The sequence below is a fragment of the Siniperca chuatsi genome, linkage group LG23, assembly GCF_020085105.1.
Source record: "Siniperca chuatsi isolate FFG_IHB_CAS linkage group LG23, ASM2008510v1, whole genome shotgun sequence".
Taxonomy (NCBI): Eukaryota; Metazoa; Chordata; class Actinopteri; order Centrarchiformes; family Sinipercidae; genus Siniperca; species Siniperca chuatsi.
In genome coordinates this window covers 3,411,309-3,432,060 of record NC_058064.1, presented here as the reverse complement: position 1 = coordinate 3,432,060, position 20,752 = coordinate 3,411,309, and the positions used below count along the sequence as shown (strand labels likewise).

General features: G+C 39.0%; 1 protein-coding gene across 13 annotated transcripts in view; it reads right to left on the bottom strand.

Moving 5' to 3' along the window:
* abcc9 (ATP-binding cassette, sub-family C (CFTR/MRP), member 9) overlaps positions 1-20,752 on the bottom strand; it is a 69,436-nt gene that overhangs the window by 45,272 nt on the left and 3,412 nt on the right. For 6 of the 13 annotated variants that reach the window (XR_006376829.1, XM_044186105.1, XM_044186095.1 and 3 more), the window contains exons 3-18: positions 19,223-19,408; positions 14,219-14,360; positions 13,933-14,057; positions 13,064-13,230; positions 12,649-12,750; positions 12,264-12,404; positions 11,917-12,108; positions 7,683-7,730; positions 6,856-7,020; positions 5,978-6,133; positions 5,726-5,860; positions 5,357-5,519; positions 5,007-5,047; positions 4,692-4,834; positions 4,220-4,328; positions 648-755 (exon numbers count right to left, since the gene is read on the bottom strand). Coding sequence is in view for 10 of the 13 variants with exons in the window: in XM_044186105.1 (XP_044042040.1) it covers positions 648-755; positions 4,220-4,328; positions 4,692-4,834; positions 5,007-5,047; positions 5,357-5,519; positions 5,726-5,860; positions 5,978-6,133; positions 6,856-7,020; positions 7,683-7,730; positions 11,917-12,108; positions 12,264-12,404; positions 12,649-12,750; positions 13,064-13,230; positions 13,933-14,057; positions 14,219-14,360; positions 19,223-19,370 (2,085 nt within the window). In the remaining 3 variants the exon portion in view is untranslated. The remainder of the gene's footprint in view (positions 1-647; positions 756-4,219; positions 4,329-4,691; positions 4,835-5,006; positions 5,048-5,356; positions 5,520-5,725; positions 5,861-5,977; positions 6,134-6,855; positions 7,021-7,682; positions 7,731-11,916; positions 12,109-12,263; positions 12,405-12,648; positions 12,751-13,063; positions 13,231-13,932; positions 14,058-14,218; positions 14,361-19,222; positions 19,409-20,752) is intronic. The other 7 variants (XR_006376830.1, XR_006376831.1, XM_044186100.1 and 4 more) reach the window with 3 other exon arrangements.

The window sequence follows — 20,752 nt, the reverse complement described above, 5'->3', positions numbered from 1 at the left end:
TGTTAACTGCCTCCTCTGGTATCTATCTGTCTATCAAACTGGTAACCCATCCATCTGTACCTAAACTTGTCTATTCCCCAAGGTCTTGTTACATTTTATCACTAAGAGGGGACCGTAAAAGTGCCAGGCAGCAGTCTGGAAAGCTGAGCTCATCGCTCCTGAATGTGCTGCCTCTAACAATATCTCTCAGCGTCTCACACAGAAAAGCCTCTTGGACGTTAGTCCGACATCAAGGCAAAGTTTTCTACTGAAACACGTTACTTTTATACACCTGGTTCTGCCTCTCAAGTCCTTGTCCATAAAGACTTAGCTACCTCTGACACCATCGACCACCTGATTTTACTTCCAAAACTTCTGGAAGAAACAGCATATATCATGCTGTATCATGCCATAAAGAAATACACTTTTTTCTGGAAAGTCCTTCTTTCTGTAAGACCTCTTCATTGCGACTGACAAGACCACAGACAAGGCAATTCCACTGCCAGTTTATTTTCTTAATCCTTAACAAAATACTTATACCTTATAACTTTTGAACCATTAACCTTGGACACTGGTAGTTATGTCCTTGGTATCTTTGAGAGTTCATACTCTTTTTCTGTCCTTACCCCCCTTCAACCATTCCCCAACATGTGAACTTTGACCCTGACCTTTACAGCCACATCCTCTGTCTCTGTGGGTCTCATCTGTCGTCTGGTCGGCTGCTCGTAGTTGTCCATCTGGTAGCGCATTGGCTGCTTCCTGTTGATGGCTTTGGTCTTGAGGGGATATTAAGAGAGAAAGATTTGAAGTTAGCATTAACTAATAAACTTAAGACTTTCCTGCATCCGCTTTAGTTCCTTTGGGTGAAGAAGAAGTGCAGGCATCCCTCTGATATAAGCCCTGATGACGTTGCCCCAAAGGGTTTCATCCCACTGCTAGCACATTACCCTGTTCTTATCTAGACACACTTGTCTGTCTTTGTACTTCATGTGAAGTCCTGTTATCTTTGTACAACTAACTTCAGACCACAATATTATAGATATTTGCACCAACATCACCAAGAATCGCTGTACTTTTGTAGAATAAGTAGCAAGGTCACACTGGCCATGTCATGTAGCATCGTGTCACTTGCCACAAGTCATCTGACGCCTGAAGCATACATCTGAGGAAGTAGTCAGGGTACGGTACACTGCAAATGTAATAAAATTGATGCTTTTCTGGAGCAGTGATGCATGTTAATGCTGAAAAATAGGACAGTGGAGTATCCTGACGAGGCGCCACACACTAACTTGCAGTGATGCAAGTCATTGTGTGGGTTTGCATAGAAAACAATAGGCACTGGTGTCATGATGCACATTGAATGCATGCTAACGATTTTACTGTGGCTAAAGTATAACCATTTGTAGGGCTAAAAATATAAATAAATAAAATATAAAACATTCATCCACTGGGGAGCATAAATATTCTTTTAAAAATTTGTGTCAATCTGCATATTAGATATTGATATTTCTTGTGTGCAAGTGGAAAATATGGCCTGATGGTGCAACTACTGTAAAAGGAACGATCAGGGGGTAACTAAAGACATTTGGATTCATCCCCTAAAGACCACGAAGATCTATAACAAATTTAATAAAAATCTGTCCATTTACTTTTCAAGATACCTTGTCAATGACCAATTTGCTGGTCATGGGGAAATTTTCATCTGACAGGAGAGCTAGGTGAAAGCGCAGCGAGTCAACAAAATCAACATGAGTCATCCTCTGGAGACCATGAATACTGATATCAAAATTCATGATAATCTGGCCAGTAAGTTGTCAAGCTGTAATTTGCTCTGGGCCAATGTGTTGGATGGAACGACAGACTGCAGGCCATCACTAGGCCTCACTACCAGAGAGGCAATAATCTAATTTTTTAAACACAACAGTGATTCAACCTGCAGTATATCCTGTACATGAAATCTTCTACATTGCTGTTCAGAACACCCCGTCCGTAATGGCTCTTTCCTTGGAAAAGTCTTCTAGCATACAGGAAGTGGTGCTTTTACATTTTCACTTGATTTTGTGATAAATTGATGAATTGGGTAGTAAAAGTACTGATAGCTGAGCAAAGGATACATTAGGTTACAGAAACTCAAAGAAGTCACATTACTTGCTACACTGTTTGATTGATTTTGTAATTTTATGGAAAGTACAGTCCAATAACACCACAGCAGTGGCCACTTAGCTCCCAGATATCCTGGCAAAAATAAAAATAAAAAATAAGAGTCTAGCAATTACCACTTTGAGTTTGTAATGGCTTCATAAAAGGGACATAATGCAGCTGCTACAAAATGGCTGCAAATGGGGCTTTCACATTAAGTAGAAGTAAAGTAATGAAAATGACAACCAGAAAGACTGAAAAACTTGCTTGAGCTCAATATTACTGTTTGCATTTAAGTAGCTTATATTGCCCTGATACTAACACTGTTGAATTCAGTTCCATTATAAAAATGGATATGTTGTGTTTTGCCATTATACCTCACAAACCTATTTGAAAACCATTAAATCACTGAAGAGTTCTGTGAGTCCCTTGGCTCTGTGGTCTGACAGTCCATTTTAGACACAAATGGTGTTAATCCCACTGCAACATAGTAGTCACCATGTGACTCAGTCACCTGAAACCTCAGACAGCCACAAGATTAAAGTCTGGACTGCAGTTCACTGGGTGATGTTCTGTAAGTCCTCCCGCAGCCTCAAATACATAACAATTAGTCCTCAGGAAATAACATATGAGTAAAGTAAATTAATGTCAGTATCACTCCATATCACACCATATACTCTATGCTCACAACTCAAGGACTACATACATGAATAGCTGTAGCTGGTAGAAATAACATTTGTAATGATGAATGAATTCTGCCAAATGTCCTTACCATATGAATATGTGGATGTTTTAACTATTCAGCCACTTTGCTGAGCTACGTTTACTTGTATTGGTGTTTGCGGCTGGAAAATAGAATCGTGTTCTTTTGTTTTATGGTGCAGCAATGCGACTAGCCAATCACAGCCCACCCTGAACCAAAACTGCATGTTGTTTTTGAAATGCAGGTGAAATTTAGTGACATTTGAACGCTTTGACTTGCGGTTTGAAGGAATTGGACGGTTCTCAGTTTGTTAACAGCTTGTATTTAGGCCATATACTTTTCTGGTCATTTCTTGATTTCTTTCATGTCTCTGTTAATGTCTTTAAACACTGCACCATCCTTTTCTATAAAAAGCTTTGTTTTCTATTAATCAAATATAGATAAGCCACTCTCAAGAAATTTTAAATAATGCTGATTGGGTTTCCTTTTTCTTATTTCTCAAAATTCATTTATATGAACTTGATGACCTGCTGCTAGCCACAATAATCGTGCATACATTCCTTGGAGGATCTGCTCATTGCTTAATTAGGATCTGGAGTCAGGGCTGATGTCCCTCAACATCCTGTTAAAGCAACCTGTCGCCAAAATGGAAAGGACACAAGTTACCTGGAGTAATATGGAAGGAATGTGCCTTGTCATCTGGCATACCTCATTGATCCAAATCCTGTCCATGAGGAAACTCAGGCTGTTGAACTCAGCACATTAAAGCGATTTCTTGGCACCCGCAGTGTGCTTTATTAACATCATCTGTTTTAAATACAGGATAAATGTTTGGATTTTTTTACAGTTTGAAGGTCTTCATTACTCAGAAGTCATTTAATGTGATATCTGTAAACTGCATGTGCCTCAGACCTAAACTGAGGACAGTGAGAAAAAAATCTTTGCAGCAGGTTCAACCATTGACATCAGGTGCAATTGTGTTGACACAGAGTATAATATGTTTGCTGCTTTTTGAAAGAAAGTTTGATTTCTTGTCCACATAATTTTACAAAGCAATCAAGGATCATAACAGAAATTTTTATGGTGGCTTCACCTTCATTTTGACCTGCTACCTGGTCCACAATCTATCTAAACAACAAAACGGGGGGTTTAAATAATTTGGTTACAAAATTGCTGACTGCTGTTTTAAAGTTGTGTTCAGCATTGTTGCTACATCTACTATCATCACTATCAGCACTGAAATCAGAGGCTAAAACTAAAGCAAAATACAATCCAGACTGTAAGAAAAAAAAACCCGGTTTTCCTGCAAAATTCCTGCCTAGCTTTAAAATAACCGATGTTACATTTTCCCTGTCGATGCTCAGTTTCGTTGATTGATCTGGTTTCATCAATACTCACCACCCCCACGTGTTTTTTTCCAGCTTCGAAGGAAACAGGCATGTCTCCATTTCTCCAGCTGTCGTCTCCAATTTCGTCACTCTGAAGAAACTCACTAAGCTTCTGGACACTGTGAAAACACACACACACACACACACACACACACACACATTCAGTCCATGAATACGTGTGATTGTGACGATACCAATACCAGTAATCTCTCCGGAGTTTAGAGTTTCTCTTCACTGCTGTCAGGTTTCCTCCATGTTCCTTTAATTAGATTTACCACTAGAACCACATCCAGTTTTTGACATATCATCTCCAGTTTGTCTTCCTTGTTTAGTCGTGTCCATATCCCCTTCTCTCTCAGCCGAAACAGCATTACCAGTTTGCCTCACCAGTAACAGTCAGTCTCTTTACATTGAGAATGAATACAACATAAAGCACAGTAGGAAGAATATATTTTTAGTTGTACGCTATCGCAGACACTCACCTGACCAGAGCCTTGACAGCAAATCTGACAACAGTGGAAAGCAGGAAGAGAGGGGTGACCAGGATGTGGAACAACGCTAGAGCGGCGAAGGCCTCTGAAGGACTAGGACCGGTTTTATTGATGAAGTGATGCATCACAAACGTCTACAAGACAAGATTTTAAATTTACCATCCCTCGCTCATGTTCAGTAACCCTTGCTGATATTGACAAATCATATTATGTTTGAAGAAAGTAGGAAAAAACAGCACAAATTCATAAATTATTGTCTTCCTTCTACAGAGGTATATCAATACAAGTGTGGTAAAATTGTCTTACCGCAAGAACGGCAGCAATGGGAATAGCAGCATTCATGAAAACTGCACACAGAGAGAACACAGGTTTTATTGCACTGTGCTAAGCAAAGCAGAAAACAGTCATATGAGCTAAAAGTGAGTAACCTTGGAACAACCGACTTTAAGTGCTTTACATATTACTGTACATTATGGAAATAATAATAAATGTGACTGGAAAGCAAGTCAGGATACATGAAGGAAAAATTGTTCACCAGGATAAGTCATGTCTTTTTACCAATCCTGATAAAGACTAAGGAATCTATTTTCTGCAATCATTCACAAATGCAATCAACATAACAACAACTTGGGTCATAGATTCTGCTTTCATCTTACTGGACATGGACGTGTAGAAAGCGAAGGTCTTGAGGCTGGTGAGCTCTTTGCCTCTGGTCTCCTCTACGCTGTCACAGAAGATATTCTCCCAGGCATACAGCTTCAACAACTTGATGCCCTTTAAGATCTCTGTGGTCTTTTTCAGACGATCAGTAGAGTGTTCCTGAAAGAGACAACAGACGATAAAAATGATGTGTTAATCTATTCCATATTCAGCTAGCATTACAAGACAACATAGTTACCAACTGCTGTAAAATAATAGATTTCTTTCATGAAGTTCAGTTTAAAAAAAATTATCAAAAATCTGCAAAGAATTTGCAGGAAATATGTATTTCAAAACAAAACAATTATAGTAAGTATACTGCTTACTAGTGAGCTTTTTTGTGTGTCTGCCAGCTTTGTAGCTATGAGGTACTGGACTGGAGCCAGCAGAACTATGACAGATGCTCCAACCAAGGCACTCCAGCCCAACAAATAGTAGAGCAGGATCACTCCCATCACAATCTGCAAAGAAAGAAATAAAAACACAAAAAGAGACGGTAAGAAAAAAAGTCATCACTGAAACGTCATTACATAAGATTAAGTATAGCCAGAAATGTATGGAGGTCCCATTCAACCTACCTGTACAGGCATGGCCCACAGGTTGGGACAGAGGAAGAGAAACCACATCAGCTGGTTGGTCTCTATAGCCACCAGGTTGTTGATCTGCCCCAGCGTCATCTCCCCCATAGACATGTTAGAGGTGGACAGACGCAGGATTTTGTTGTAAATCATAGCCTAGTTAATGAAACAGACATGTAAACATGTACAATTACACTTAATATTAGGGAAATATATCTGTCATGATGGATATCCAGGTTCAACTTTTTTGCTGCTGAGCCAACGCAGCCGTCCCATTCAAATTAATGAAAGGTCTGCGTTTTTTCACACAGTCCAGTTGTCTGCCTGAACGCGGCCTAATGCAGCAGATTACGTGCCAGTTTCTATTAATAAAGTCAGTAGTAGCAGCAGCAGTATCCTGGGGTTTAGTGGATAGTTTAAGTCCCATGGTTTAAATGCCAGAGGCTTTTCTACCCCACTGAGTGATTCATTTAAATAAATTTATGACTGACACAACTGATTTATGCAGAAATATGTACTCCATGTTTTGATAACATTTCACCCGTTATTTACTTCAACCCTGGGGAACCCTGTCATGTTGCCCTGTTTGTCTTCAAAACTGACTTCAAAAATCAGTTGGATGGTTTGTAAGTTTCATACTGCACAACATGATGCGCTATAAAACCTCTATGGAGCTGGAAACTGGCTGTTCCCTCAGCATTTAAATCATCTGCTGTCAAATCAGGTTGATGTTTGTATGAGGAGAACATTTATTTGTATCAGCAAACAGTCTTGGCCTCTGAAACATTAGGGAGATCACTCATGTAGACCTTTTCAAAGCAACACCTCAGTTTGGAAACAAAACTTCTAAGTTTAAATATCCATGATTATTCACTCACCAGCAGGGCTCCCCGCAGGTTGATGCCTGTTTCTATGGTGACGTAGTACGAGGCCTGCAGAAAGGTCCTCTGCAGGACTAAAGCCAGGAAGAGAAGCACAGCCAAGACTGAAGTGTTCTGCAGCAGTTCAGTGGAGGACATGAAGTACACACCGAAATATGTCTCCTACAACAAAGCATACACACTTGAGAGACTTTCAACTTTAAAATATATGAACATGTAGTTCTTCTTAAAAGGTTGCACACAGTATAGACAAACTGATTAATCATTTCACCACCACAACAGGAACTTGCATCACATCTGTCGTCTCTCCCATCTACAGATTCAACAGGACCACTGGCTGGTTCATCAACAAGTGCATATCTGTGTTTTAATCACTGAATGTAAGCATAAATTATGTCCAAAATCTAGTGGATAATATGTAAATATATTAATTTCTGTCATCTTTTCACTTCAGTCCTACTGAGGAATACACCTATTTCAATATTTCTTCTTTACATTCAGATTCAAAAGTTTTAGAGTCCAGTTTTGATGGCAAAATCAAGGTATTTGTCACTGTGTTGATTAATCTGAGAAGATAAATCTAAGAAATTATAGCGATACATTTTGACTGACAGAACTTTCTGTCCTGCAATTTCTAATAGACACTGCAAAATATTGTTATTATTGGTCAAATACAGTATTTATATATGTATTTATATATTTATGATATTCTAAGGAGAAAATCTTTGAACAGCAACGTACAAGGCATGATTCTACCATGCACTGTGTATAAACATATTATCATATAAAGTACAGTTAAAGGAAACATATCTGTATGTACTTGCCGATTTATTGATATATCGGCTGTCAGCGTTCATGTCGGCTGAGAAGTACTGTAACAACAAAATGTCAGTACAAATTTGTCAAAGAAATATGTTTGACGTCATTTACAAACAGCGTCGCCATTACATAGTTTGTCCACCATAGACAACTGACAAGTTCACTTTTCAACTGTAAAAATGTCATGCTCAGTATATATCGTGGTCACAATTCTTTAAAAAACTAATTTAAAGCAAAGGTTCAACATTTTGGGAAACAAGCTTAGCTTTGCATAAAGACTGGAAACGGGGGGGAAAACAGCTAGCCTGGCTCTGTCCAAAGATAACAAAAGCCGCCTTCCACACCTACTAAGCTAAGCTAACTGGCTGCTGGCAGTAGCTACAGACATGCGAGTGGTATCAATCTTCTCATCTAACTCTCAGTCAGAAAACACATAAGAATATTTCCAAAAATGTTAAACTATTCTTTTAAAGGGATCCTCATCAAAAATATTTTTTATATATGTTTATGTAAAAAAATGTGAATATCAGCCAATAAATCGAAATCAGATTTTTTAAACTGTCAATTATCAATATCATTGTCTGCATCAAAAATCCAGTATCCTCTGGGTCATAATATGTACACATATTAAAAATATACAAACAGAGTACATTTACAAACCCATGACACCAGCTCTGTGTAGGGTTGGGTGATATGAAAATATATACCATGAGATTATATAAATTTATAATACCATTTACACCGTGGTAGTTATCTTTTGCAGTGAGGAATTGACCCTTTTACACAGTTAGATTTGGCAGAAAGGGTTACGCTCTTTCAGGGAGCTTTCAAAGAATCCAAGCAATCGCAAGGATTCTGCTGGGAGAACTAACGCCCCGCCGTGTACACCCGGATGAATATGACTGGATGTTACTAGTCAGCTGGTAGCTAAGCAACTGATGAATGAGCCACTAATGGTGAAGCATAAATGAAGCAGCTGACGTTATTCAGCAAATTCAAGGGAACTAATGCAATGCTCCATTTGTATTAAGTCACTGTAGCCAGCGTTGGAAATGAATGAGTAGGAGGATTGTTTTATGGAATTATTGGAATTTTATCTGATTTTTGCATCAATGTGAGGAAGTATCTTGATTTGTCATATATTTCATTTGCTTTGGATTAGCCAAAAATTGACATTCCTGTTTGGTTATTTCATCCATAAACAGTTTCTGAATTGATTTTCCAGAAAATTATGTACCAATATTGCGACATAAACATTCATATACTGCAATGGGAGGATTTTATCCGTATAGTTCACTCCTAGCACTGTGAATTTTTATACACAGATATACTACATGTATGAATAAAACAGGATGAAATCACACACACACACACACACACACACACACACACACTGTAGTATCAAAAAGCTCAGTCTGATGCTCAGCAGACCTTCCCTCTGTATTAAATGGAGACAGAGAGTGTGAAGTGAGTGGGAATTTTTCCATGTCACTCAGAAATGCAGCCCTGCTCTGCTCTCTATCTCTGCTGCCCATTATACCCACTTTAACAGGCAGGCACGGACCCGTCAACAGCTCACATTCAACATCAACTATAACAATGTCCAGCCAAATGGACTGAACGAAAATATACTGTCATTACAAAAGCATCTGTTCTGCCTCTCCTAACAGCGCTGTCTGTATTATAACCTTTGGAAGAGGCTGGTATGGACTTAAGAGGAGTCGATGTCTGTGATCAGCTCTGCCAGCGCTTCTTCCTTCGCCAAATGGACCGTCTGTTTAAGTGTCTGCTTTTTCTCTCTCTGCTACACCCTCTTCATTGTGCTGTCATGAGTAGATATGATCGTTTTGTATTATTGTAGTGTAATACAGCAGATATTGATTTGGTGCCGATATATATCTGGAATGAAGTGAAAAGTCAATATTTTGTGCATATATTTAATGTAGTGCCAAAAGTTGATTAATTAGTCCATCAACAACAATTTTGATCATTGATTATTCATGAAGTTATTTAATAAGCAAAAGTGCCAAACATTAGCTTTTTCCAGGTTAAAAGAAGTGAGGATGTTATGCTTTTCTCTTGTGTTACGTGATTGTAAATTCAATATCTTTGGGTGTGGACCGTTAATCAGCCAAAACAAGCAATTTGAATACATCATGGGCTAAACGATTAATCAAAAAATAAAATAAAATCTTTAGTTGCAGGCCAAATTCAGTGTTTTACACCTTGACTAGTACACGCCAAACAGTTCAATCTTTGTTTGCTACATTTTACATACACTTAGCAAACTATACAGTTTGCTCAGTTTTAAGCATTCGATCATAACGTTACTATTAAAGTTACTATAAATTCAGAACATCAGGAAACCAGGTGGTGTTCCACATTTATGTTGATTCACCATTTTCTAATGTCACTGTCTACAAGGCTCTGGGTTCTTGTACTTCTGTCTTTGCAAGGATCACTTTGAGTTTTAGACCTTGACACCTTGAGGACAGTTTTGGAAAGTGAGAATATTTTGGCCAGTCCTTAATTCTTCTGTGCTGTTTGAATGTTAAAACTTGGTTTTAGGGTTAAGGTTAAACTTAGGTTTAGGTAAAGGTAAAGGCTGGGGTTGGGCATGTAGTTGTCATGGTTACAGATAGGTTTCGGGAATGCATTACATCAACAAGGGTCCTCACATGTATAGAACTACAAATGTGTGTGTGTGTGTGTTTGTGTAATGTAATTTCAGCACAAGCGCATTATGACATTACAGACATATTATCACGTCAGATACAGCATCATTCACACACCTAGACATGCAGTCACACACAGACACACACACGTACTGGTGGTGACATGATGACTGTGACCAACGCCTTGGTGACATCACACTGGGAGTGAGTCATTCATTGGTTGGCTGGACCACCCAATTTGTGTGTGTTAAGTGTGGACGACCCACGCACTAATTTGCACTTAACCTTTAATAAAATGATCATTTGCAAACCACACTTTGGTCCCGTTAACGGCTTTAGTAACATCAGCCGGGCCCAAACGGGTTTAAATTTCCAAAGTGATTTCTCTAAAGGGAAATGAATCACGTTTAACTTTTAACATCGTCGTCTCAGTCAGTGTTCATCACAGGCTGTTCAAATGTGACTCTCTTATGGCACTGAGTCCATCAACTTCTGTACCAGTTTCAAGTCAAAGAAGTAATTTTAGGGTCAGAAGGGGACCTCTTCCTATTATTTACTCCAGCTTATATTACTAGCCATATGTAGCAGCTATATACAGTGCACTTAATGTATGTCACAACCTACTTCCAGCCTTTGATTCATCTTCACTGTTGAGTAAAATGTCAGCTATGTGTTGTTTTTTGTCCCATAAGCCCATCTTTTATCTCTCTGGAAAGCCTCAAAACCATTCTACTGCAGCAAGATTTTTTTTTCTGCTCCAGGTACTGCCAAGAGATGGGAATTGAACCTGACTATGTCGTCACTGATGAATTACAGGTCACAAACAAAGTCGCTGCACCACCATGTACCCTTCACGCTGGGAGCTTCTGAAAACTTTTGAGTCTTCACTCTAGGCAGCAGATTTGAAAAGAGATGGACCAGGGACCCAAATCCAAAACCAGTTAAACTTGACAGAGGCACTGTACTCACTGCACCACCACGTGCTGCAACAAAGGCGGAGAGCAGTAACTGTGTAACAAATAGATATGTTGTGACGACTTCATTGTATGCAATTTTATTTGATCCCCCCCCAAAAAATAATTTGCATAGACCATGTATAATACCTAAAACATGCAGATCCTGTTCTCTGCCATTGGACAACCTTCAGGTAATGCTGCATCTATACAAAATGGTTGTTTCAGCTTTACTGTCTGAACTAGTATGTTTAAGTAAATGTGCTTTAATTTGATTATTTATAGCTCATACTTTACATCAGTCTGACCATAGTAATGAGACAGAAATTGATGTATGAATGAATGAAACGGAGAAGGTCCCCCATGGATCATTTAAGATTGTATTGGTGTTTTGTAGGGTATCTTATCGGAAGTAATAGGAATCAAGTACTGTCTGCCCATGTGATGTAAATGCAGTATTAAAGCCTTTCACTTCCTCTTTATTCAATTTGAAAGTTTTGAGGTCATATTGAGGCCCAACAGATCACCCTTCTAGCACGACACACACAACAAGCTCACACACACACACACACACACACCAACTCGCCTCTCTGGCTCACACATACACCCACCTTGGTCTTGTCTGGCATTGCAACATCATTGTCAGTCTTCAAGTACTTTACGATGCCAGAGATGCAGAGCGGCCCAGCGAAGCCCAGCAGGTCAGCCAGGTAGCGGAAGGTGCTGCTGAGCAGGATGGGACGACCAAACGCTCGATACATGGAGCGCCAGATGGATGGGGCACGATCCGGATCTTCAGCTGTCTGTGTGGAGTAAGAGTTGATGGAGATGGATGAAAAAGGGAGATAAATTACAAAAGTTTGTCTAGTAATACTGACAACACCCAGGTGAATAGTAAAAACAAACAGTTGGAGCATTGCATTAGTGTTAAATCAGGTTGGGGCCTCCATCCGCTCACCCTTTGATCCCCATAGGCGTCTTTGAGCCGTAGGTAGTTGGTGAGGGCTCTCATGGCGATGGGGAGCTTGCCAATCTTCTTCAGCTCTATGGGCCTCTTATGGGCTCCAATGATGAGAGGATTCATCCACCAATATGTTGCCTAAAATTAGCCAAAAATGTGTACCATTTACTGTGCTCTGCTGCCAAGTAGTGCTCTAGTAACATTTGATATTGATTATGAAACCTAAACATTAAGTTTGGCTGTTAGATGATGTGAAAAGATAAGCTGAAACTGAGACACTTGTTCCAACTTCTTACATGTGGCTTCTTACAAGCTTTACTTGCATTTCAAACTATCCCGATGGTATCAATCATTGTTTTGAAATCACTGTGTTTGTGTCTACCTTGGACAGCAGGTTGACAAACGGCTGCAGAAAGCGAACCCCCAAATCCTGTAAATCCTCTGGTGGTTTCACCTTTTGGGGGTTGGCAAAAAACACATATCTCTACAGGGAGAGAAAATGAGGAAATTAATCTAAGCAAGAAAGACAGATATGTTACTAGAAAAGAATGGAAATATCCAGGTTGATGCCACACACGCATGTTGAACAAATAAACAGAGGAAAATGACATGAAAATGCGATGTAGGAAAATTACTGAGGAAACGTTTCCAGTCACTAAATGCAAAGGACCATTTCATTTTGGGAAAATAGTTAAATGCAATTATTAGAAAAAATATATACTTTCTTGTTTCACTTACTTCCTGGATTTAAGACATTAAAAAGGTTATTTAGTTACTGATGTTGGGTGATTACTCACCCTGACTCTTATGACGTTGATCTCCACGGCCATCAGCAGTCCATACAGGAGCACTAACAGGGCTGTGATGCAGAACCTCAGGTGCTGTGGTCCAACAAGGTACTCTGCAAACTTCCACAGCTTAATGGACTTTGTGATGAACGCTAACACCCAGTAGATGAACAGGACTATGTGGAAAGAGAAAAGTGATATAGTGTAATATTGATAGACAGTTACATTGCTGCATTTTTGTCTTGTGTTGTTATGGTGACCTCATTTGCATGTTACAATACATATTGCATGAGCCCATGAAGTTGTGGCCCGCTCCTCATCTCTGCTTGAAGTTAGCAGCTCAAGGTAGAAAAGGTTTCAGTCGTAGTCATCTGGACACTGTTTTCAGAATCAAGACGTTTCGGCTCCCATCCGAAAGTCACTCTCAATTGTGAGTGACTTCCGATGGGAGCCAAACGCCTTGATTCTGAAAACAGTGTCCAGATGACTACGACTGAAAACTTTTCTACGATAGAACACTCCTGGACGAATGAGGGACTACACCGTCTTAGCAGCTCAAGGCTACATTAGCTGCTATTAGCATAACACACCCAAATCTCCGACCGAACTGCTGGCGGTCAAGTTGCACTGTGGGTAATGTAGGTGCCATGTTTTGACAAGGAAGAAGAATCGGTAGGAAAATAAAGATGATGATATCTCTGGTTCGATTGATCCTTTTTTTAAACTGTCCATTGTGAGTCCAACAATGTTATGGGAGGGCAATGCTAAATCAGTGGCTGGCAATTGTGTACTGAGCCACTTTTTCCAGGACAGATAAAAGTTAAAGCAAAAAAAAGGTGAGGATTAACGAGCCCAGTGTCCCCAGTGTTGAGTCTTACCAAGCAGCAGTTTGGGGAAGTTGGATGTCTCTATGTTGTGGTAGTAAACCACTGATGTTGTGGCTGCTATGAAACCCATGAAGGCTGGCATGAAGAGATGGAGGTGGTTGGTCTCCATCATCCTACAGCGAGAGGCAAACACAAAATATAATTAATATGGAAAATTACTGATTAATTGGAGACCCAAACCATTAACATTACTGGTATAACTTTGCTGAAGACAACAGAAACATAAATAGTATTTTGTATGATAATTTGATTTGAAGATATCTTTCTGAGGTCTCACTTGTTGGAGACGATGCCCTCTGCAAACTCGCAGACATGGACAAATAGCAGCGAGAAGGTGAGGATCCACCTCAGGTTGTGGCCGGGGAAATGAAGCCATGTGTTATGATGGATCTGGACCTTGGAGCTCTGACTGCCCCAACCTGACAGATACAGAAAGAGACAGAAAGAGTGAAGGATGATATGATGAATCTGAACTTGACATTTTTGAAAAATGCAACCTGTACAGAAAAGGGAAACGGGAAGGAAAGGAAGACCAACAAAAACAGATGGTGGTACAATGATTGGTTTATAAACTAGGTTATGACTTATATGGGATTTTAAAGAACTACTGTTATTTACTACAATTCATATATGCTTTCCAAATTATGGGGGACAAGGGACAAAGAAAATAGCTTGAAATGTGAGCAGTGAGCATCACGTCTACTTTAAACGCCCAATCATTAATTTACCATTTCATATAAATGTGGGCTAAATTCACAGACATAATTCAATACTTTGACTTGAAACTAAACATCTGTATTTTGTGTGATGATAAAAATTACTGTTTACAAACCTTTAAATGCATCAGAAAACTCAATTGCTTAGATTGATAGATATAAAATTCCTCTCCTGTATTTTACATTTTGGTACATTATGGTAAAATGTCAAAATTTGTTTTGCGGTAATACATTTGAAAAGTTTGAAAAACACATTAAAAATTAAAAAAAACTATGAAAAAATGAGCAGTAACAATATAGTGCACATGATTTATAGTAAATAGGAATAACATGCAAAAACACTCGTATGGTTCTTTAATTTATGGCCACTTTCATTTCAAAACTTTACAGGGCGGAGAAAATTCCTTAGAAATGAAAATATTCTGACCAATTATTTGCCATTTTTGCTTGAAAATCGACTTGAAAGATTGATTGATTATCAAAATAGTTGCCGATTAGTTTTCTGTTGATCGACCAACTGATTTACTAATTGTTGCAGCTCCAAATACAATATAAAATCAAAGTCTTGATGCTCTTAATTTCAGTCTAATAACACTAATACACTGTGTCAGTTTAATCCAACTTTATTCTATTGGTAAAAACGGACGATACACTGGGAGTTCAGTACCACAGGGTTTTATTTGTGCTGATAGTATTTCTTATTAGGTTTGTTTCTGCTCTTAACTAAATGGACCGCAGCAATTTTGGAGGCTCAGGGGACAGAGACCATAAAAAACTAAAACCAGGAAGCATCAATTAGTGAGTCCTCGGGGAGCAGCCTGAGGGCTTCTGGTCAGACCTATTCCCATAAACGACTGCACACACTGTACACATATAACCAACCACGCATTCAGTACACATTATTCTCTGCAAAGTAATACAGCAATAAGAGCTGAGTTACCACAATACCACACGAAACCAATAATACATTTTAAACATTTCCCCTCATCTTCCATCTGTCTCTTCCTTCATTCCTTCCCGTCTTGCGTCCATACTTCCTTACTATAATACCTTTCTTTTTTCTCTTTATTCCTCTTTCTTCTCTTCACATCCTCCCTCCCTTCCTTTCTCCCTTGCTTTCTTCTTTCTCATTTATCTCCTCCATATTTTTTCTTCTGAACATATGAGGTTCATTGTAGATGTAGAAGATGAAAAGGGCGAGTAGGAAGGAAGTATTTTCTGATTATTGCAGAGCTAATCTAAATAAATAAGTGCTAACCTAACCGCTCAATATTCTATAATATTTTTGTTTATATTCAGTTTGAATGTTTTTATTTCAGTTTTGTTTTACTACTTATATTATTTATTTACTTATTTTACTACTTACTAAAGCATGCAGCAGCAGCCCTGTCCCCACTGGATCACTGAACTGTTCTTCTAATCCCATCTTAACTACTCTTCTAAGATGCTTAATGTTCACACTGGTGACAAAAAAGTGCCTTAAAATGTCTGTGTGTGTATGTGTGTGTGTGTGTGTGCGTGCGTGCACGCGCATGTATGTCTGTGTGTGTGTGTGTGTCTAAGAGAGAGAGGCAAAGTTAATATCACAAACACATCTGCTCTGTCCACCAGATGACATGGAGTAAGAGATTATTGTAACACAGCTCAGTGGGAACCAACACAAGTTTTCCTCCTTCACTCCTAATTGTCAGAGCTGATTTTCTACATTGTTCACTGCCTCTCTTGATATCATTTTATCGAATTTCATTTATATATCTATTTTCATTCAATATTTGTAAGTAACTATGTTAAACTAACTAATATTCAAAGATTCAGTTGAGATCTGTAAGCAGCTTTTGGTGGCTGAGAAGAAGGTGGAGGTGAGCATCATAAGATAGAAAATTAACCTTATTTTGCACAAGCTATTTGCTCCAAAAAACAAGATTGGAGGAAAGTCCCAAAAGCATTTCCCCAATACCTCAACTTCTGGAAGTCCAAGCAATATAGCGTAAAAACCAAAAAGGTCCATCTACTGTATATAAAAGCAGTGTGAAATCAGTCTTATTGTACAGTTCTGAATGTGGTGGGATACAAAAGCTGATATGAAAAGGATTGAGGCAATCCACAATAGATGCATGAGAAGGCTTTGTGGCATCTTCTGGCCCAACGAGACCACAACTCTGGTATTTTACAGAAAAACCAAAAGCGAGAACATCTTTACTGAAGTAAGGCAGAAGCGACTGTGGCCATGTGCTTCAAATGGAAGCAGATGGTATCGCAAAGGTTTCACTGGGATGGACTCTTTCAGGGAAAGGAAAACCTGGAAGACCAAAAATAGCTTGGGGCAGAACAAGCTAGCCACGATGACTTAACTTAGGGTGAGGTTCGATCCTTGTTGCCAAGGATACGCAACAATGCAGGGAGCTCATTGTGGCTCTTTGTCCTACAGGGGATGAAGTGGATAGAGTAGTAACCACTTGATCCAAATAGTAGAGGATGGATGTCAGAGACGTTAAGTTAATACATTTAAAACACTCATAACATGCATGAAAGTTTAAGTTTGAGATTGGCGTGATGAGATCAGCTGATCGTGTCACTAGAGAAGCCTCACCACTCTGTTTGTGTCGTTGAAGTGCAAAAACACACAGTCCATTCGCAATCATAGTGTGGTGTTTCTTTCTCTAACAAACAATATTTGGCCATGTAACGACAAAAGCTTGCAGATAGCATGTTACTAGACTTTGACTTTTGGGGAAGCTAAAGCTGATGTAATCTGCCGCCAGCAACATTTGTCATTTTAACTGACAAAAGCGACAATCAGCTGAAAAAGTAAAGCCTGCTACCTGAATTTTTTGTACATTTCACTTTGCGAATAAAAAGAGCAAGTAGAGATCAAAGTGAATCCAGGTATTTTATCAACTTGGAACCGGATCCAAAACGGAACCAGCTATAGGAACCCGACCCGAATCAGTACAAAACATGCAAGTAAAATAATTTATCCTCATTAAAAGATCAATCTATTCATCAATTACAGTTTGGCGTTACAACAATTTATAGTTATAGTCACAAGCAACAAAAAGAGAACTAAAGTCTATCATTTTTATTTATCAAGGTCTCCTGTAAAAGCTGCCTCAGTATATCACTTCTCTTCTCACATTTAAAACCACTGCTCACCAAAGCAGATGTTTAACTCTAGTTACCCCTCAGGCAAATACTGAACTTGGGAAGACTGCCTTCCACTACTTTGAACCCTATAAATGGAAGAATTACAGGGGATTTTGAATGTTTCATCCCACTGGCCAACTTTTCTGAACCTATTCAGTGATGTCTGTGATGCTTCATGTGCTTTTGTTTGCCTGGTTATGTTTGTTCTTTCTTCTAATCTGCTGTACTCAGGTCGCTCTTGCAAATGAGATGCTCATCTCAATGAGACAACCTGATTTAAAAAAAAAAGGTTATATAGTATGAAGATATACTGTATATTTGTCTACCGTCAGAGATTTTGACATACTGTTTATAACATGGTAGCTATGCCTTTAATATCTCTGTTTTAGTCCATTGTGGGCAATGTTGCAAATCAACAATTGAGATATTATGTGATATTGTATTTTAGTTAGTTAGTTAGCCAGAAACGTTGTCCATAAACAATGTTTTAATTGATTTTGCATTAAATTTACTATTTTACAATATGTATTAATATCAGGGTCACATATGGATTGATATCGTAATATAAAATTACATAGACCGTGATAGGGGATTTATCCATAGTGCCCACTCCTACTATTCAGGGTCACATGGGGCACTTGGCAGGAGGCAGGGGCCGGTACACCCTGGACAGGTGTAGGTATAGACAAACAAGCATGTTCACTGCTATAGGCGTTCCATAATCACATGTATTAAACACAGCACAGTATTTATCAAACAATCTGAACAAAGATCAAACTACTGTCTTTGCTCCAATAATCCTCACAGGATTAGTTCTGCCATGACAGCTGCAGTGTTTTCTGAGACTTTCCAGCACAAAAGGTGAAACTTTAAGAGGCTTAAGCAGGAAACACTTAAACATCTGTCAGAATACACATAACACAGACTGAAACACTTGTGACTTTTTTCTGCAGAAGCCAACTTAATCTAGATAATTTTGTTCCAAAATTCATCCAGCACTAAATATTTACTCCTGAAAATTTAATTCTTCAAAATATTTTCAGCAATGGTGAACTGAGTGGCCAATATACAGAGATGGTACTTTGGAATAAATATGTCATCATTAAGCGTGTGTGTCCACCAACCAGTTAAGAGGGGGGACTGACCTCGCAAGTAGCTGGTATTTCTGGGTTAATACTTACGTAAAAGTTACTGCAGTTTTAGGTTTAGGATAAGTTTAACGTTATTTGGGTTTAGGCATGCAGCAGGTATGTTTAAGGTTAGGATACACCTTTCAGGGAATACGCGTAGGTCAATACAATGCCTTCACAAGTGACCAATTCAACTATGTTTGTGTTTGTACAAATGCTGCGTTTAAGGCACACAGGAAAATATGTTGGCGCTAACAGATGTATATATGTGTCTCAATTTCCATCACCTACCGATGAAGAGGATGGGGAAGGTGATGAAGAGCAGGAAGACATGGGGAACCAGGTTGAGCGCGTCCACGAAGCAGCCATTGTTCAGCACGCCCTCCTCCACGCTGTAGGCATTGATATCCTTGTCGTTGCCGCAAAACGACAAGGCCATGCCACCACCCAACTGCTCCACACAAGCCTCGAGTAAATCTGTGAAAACAAAAAAAAACATATAAAGAACGTTCACACAACACAGATCAAACTCATATTTCATTACTGTTCTAAGATGCCCAAGTCAGTGAATATAAACTGTATTGTGAGTTATATAATCTTGTGTTTCTCCATGATCCTTAAACACTTAGCCGCCTGTGTCCCTGGCAGTGCTTTGAGCTTGAACTTTGGAGACTCGGTCAGACATTTTCGTGGCATGTCACACATGCAAGTTCACACACTCGCACAGAAACACAAACGCAGGCCAGTGTCAGGCACGAGAGCTCTTTGAGGGGCACCGCCCAGCTACATGCCCCCGGGCCAATGGTGCATTAAAGTTAAATGAATGTAAGTGTTGGAAAGGCAGCATGTTGAAAGCGTCATTAAAAGTTGTCATGATGCCATGACTTAAGTTTCAGGAGACTCGGGTTGTTCCTCTTTTTATCTTTTTAGGGCTTAGAGTTAACGTTAGCTTCGCAGCCCTGAATCCAGGAGGTCCTGATTCAGAGCTTTTAATGTGACAGGCTTAAAACAATGACGCTTAAAAGTTCTTAAAATATTGCTCCATAATGTTACTAGTGCAATGACTGACCACTATGTTAGTCTTTTTGAGCAGCTAAACAACACACTTCCATTCTATCATTTGAAACATCAGCAACAAAATGATTCAGAGTATTTCTGTCTCGACAAAACCATCTTTGGCCACGCATGGACACTAGTATGCAGAGAATATATTAACCAGACAACAGCTAAGGGTGCCACTTTGTAGTCTAGCCAACTAACGGAATTAACGCTAATTAGATATCGCTAACTACTGACAGTCGCTGAATAATTCTTTCACCTCTTATAGAAATTGTTAATAAGTTGAATTATTATAATTTTGCACCAAGTTTTCAATGATTAATTGTTTAGCCCAACAGCAAAACTACAATCTAAAATGATTTCAGTACTCTAATCATTGTCGTGTTTTATTTTACCCCAAATAAATATGTAATTTCTTACATTTGACTGCATTAGCTTGTTGGTGGCATCAAAATTCTGAAGTCGTAGAGTTCACTGCCAACAGTGCGTTTACGTCATATGAAATTTACTATAACTTACGGGAATATGGGGATTTTGGTTTAAATACCCACCTATTTGTTGACTTATTCAAACATTTCCTCCAGCATACAGTGAAGTAGAGTTTTATCACTTTTGTACTATTCCAAACCAAAAACAAAGATGGCCGCCGAAGGCTGCATCTGGCGGCCATCTTTGTTTGGGACAAGAGAAGCCCCCTTGTATTTTGGTGCCTCATTGTGGAGAAATTATGATTTGTTTGGGACATAATGGGCATACAGACTC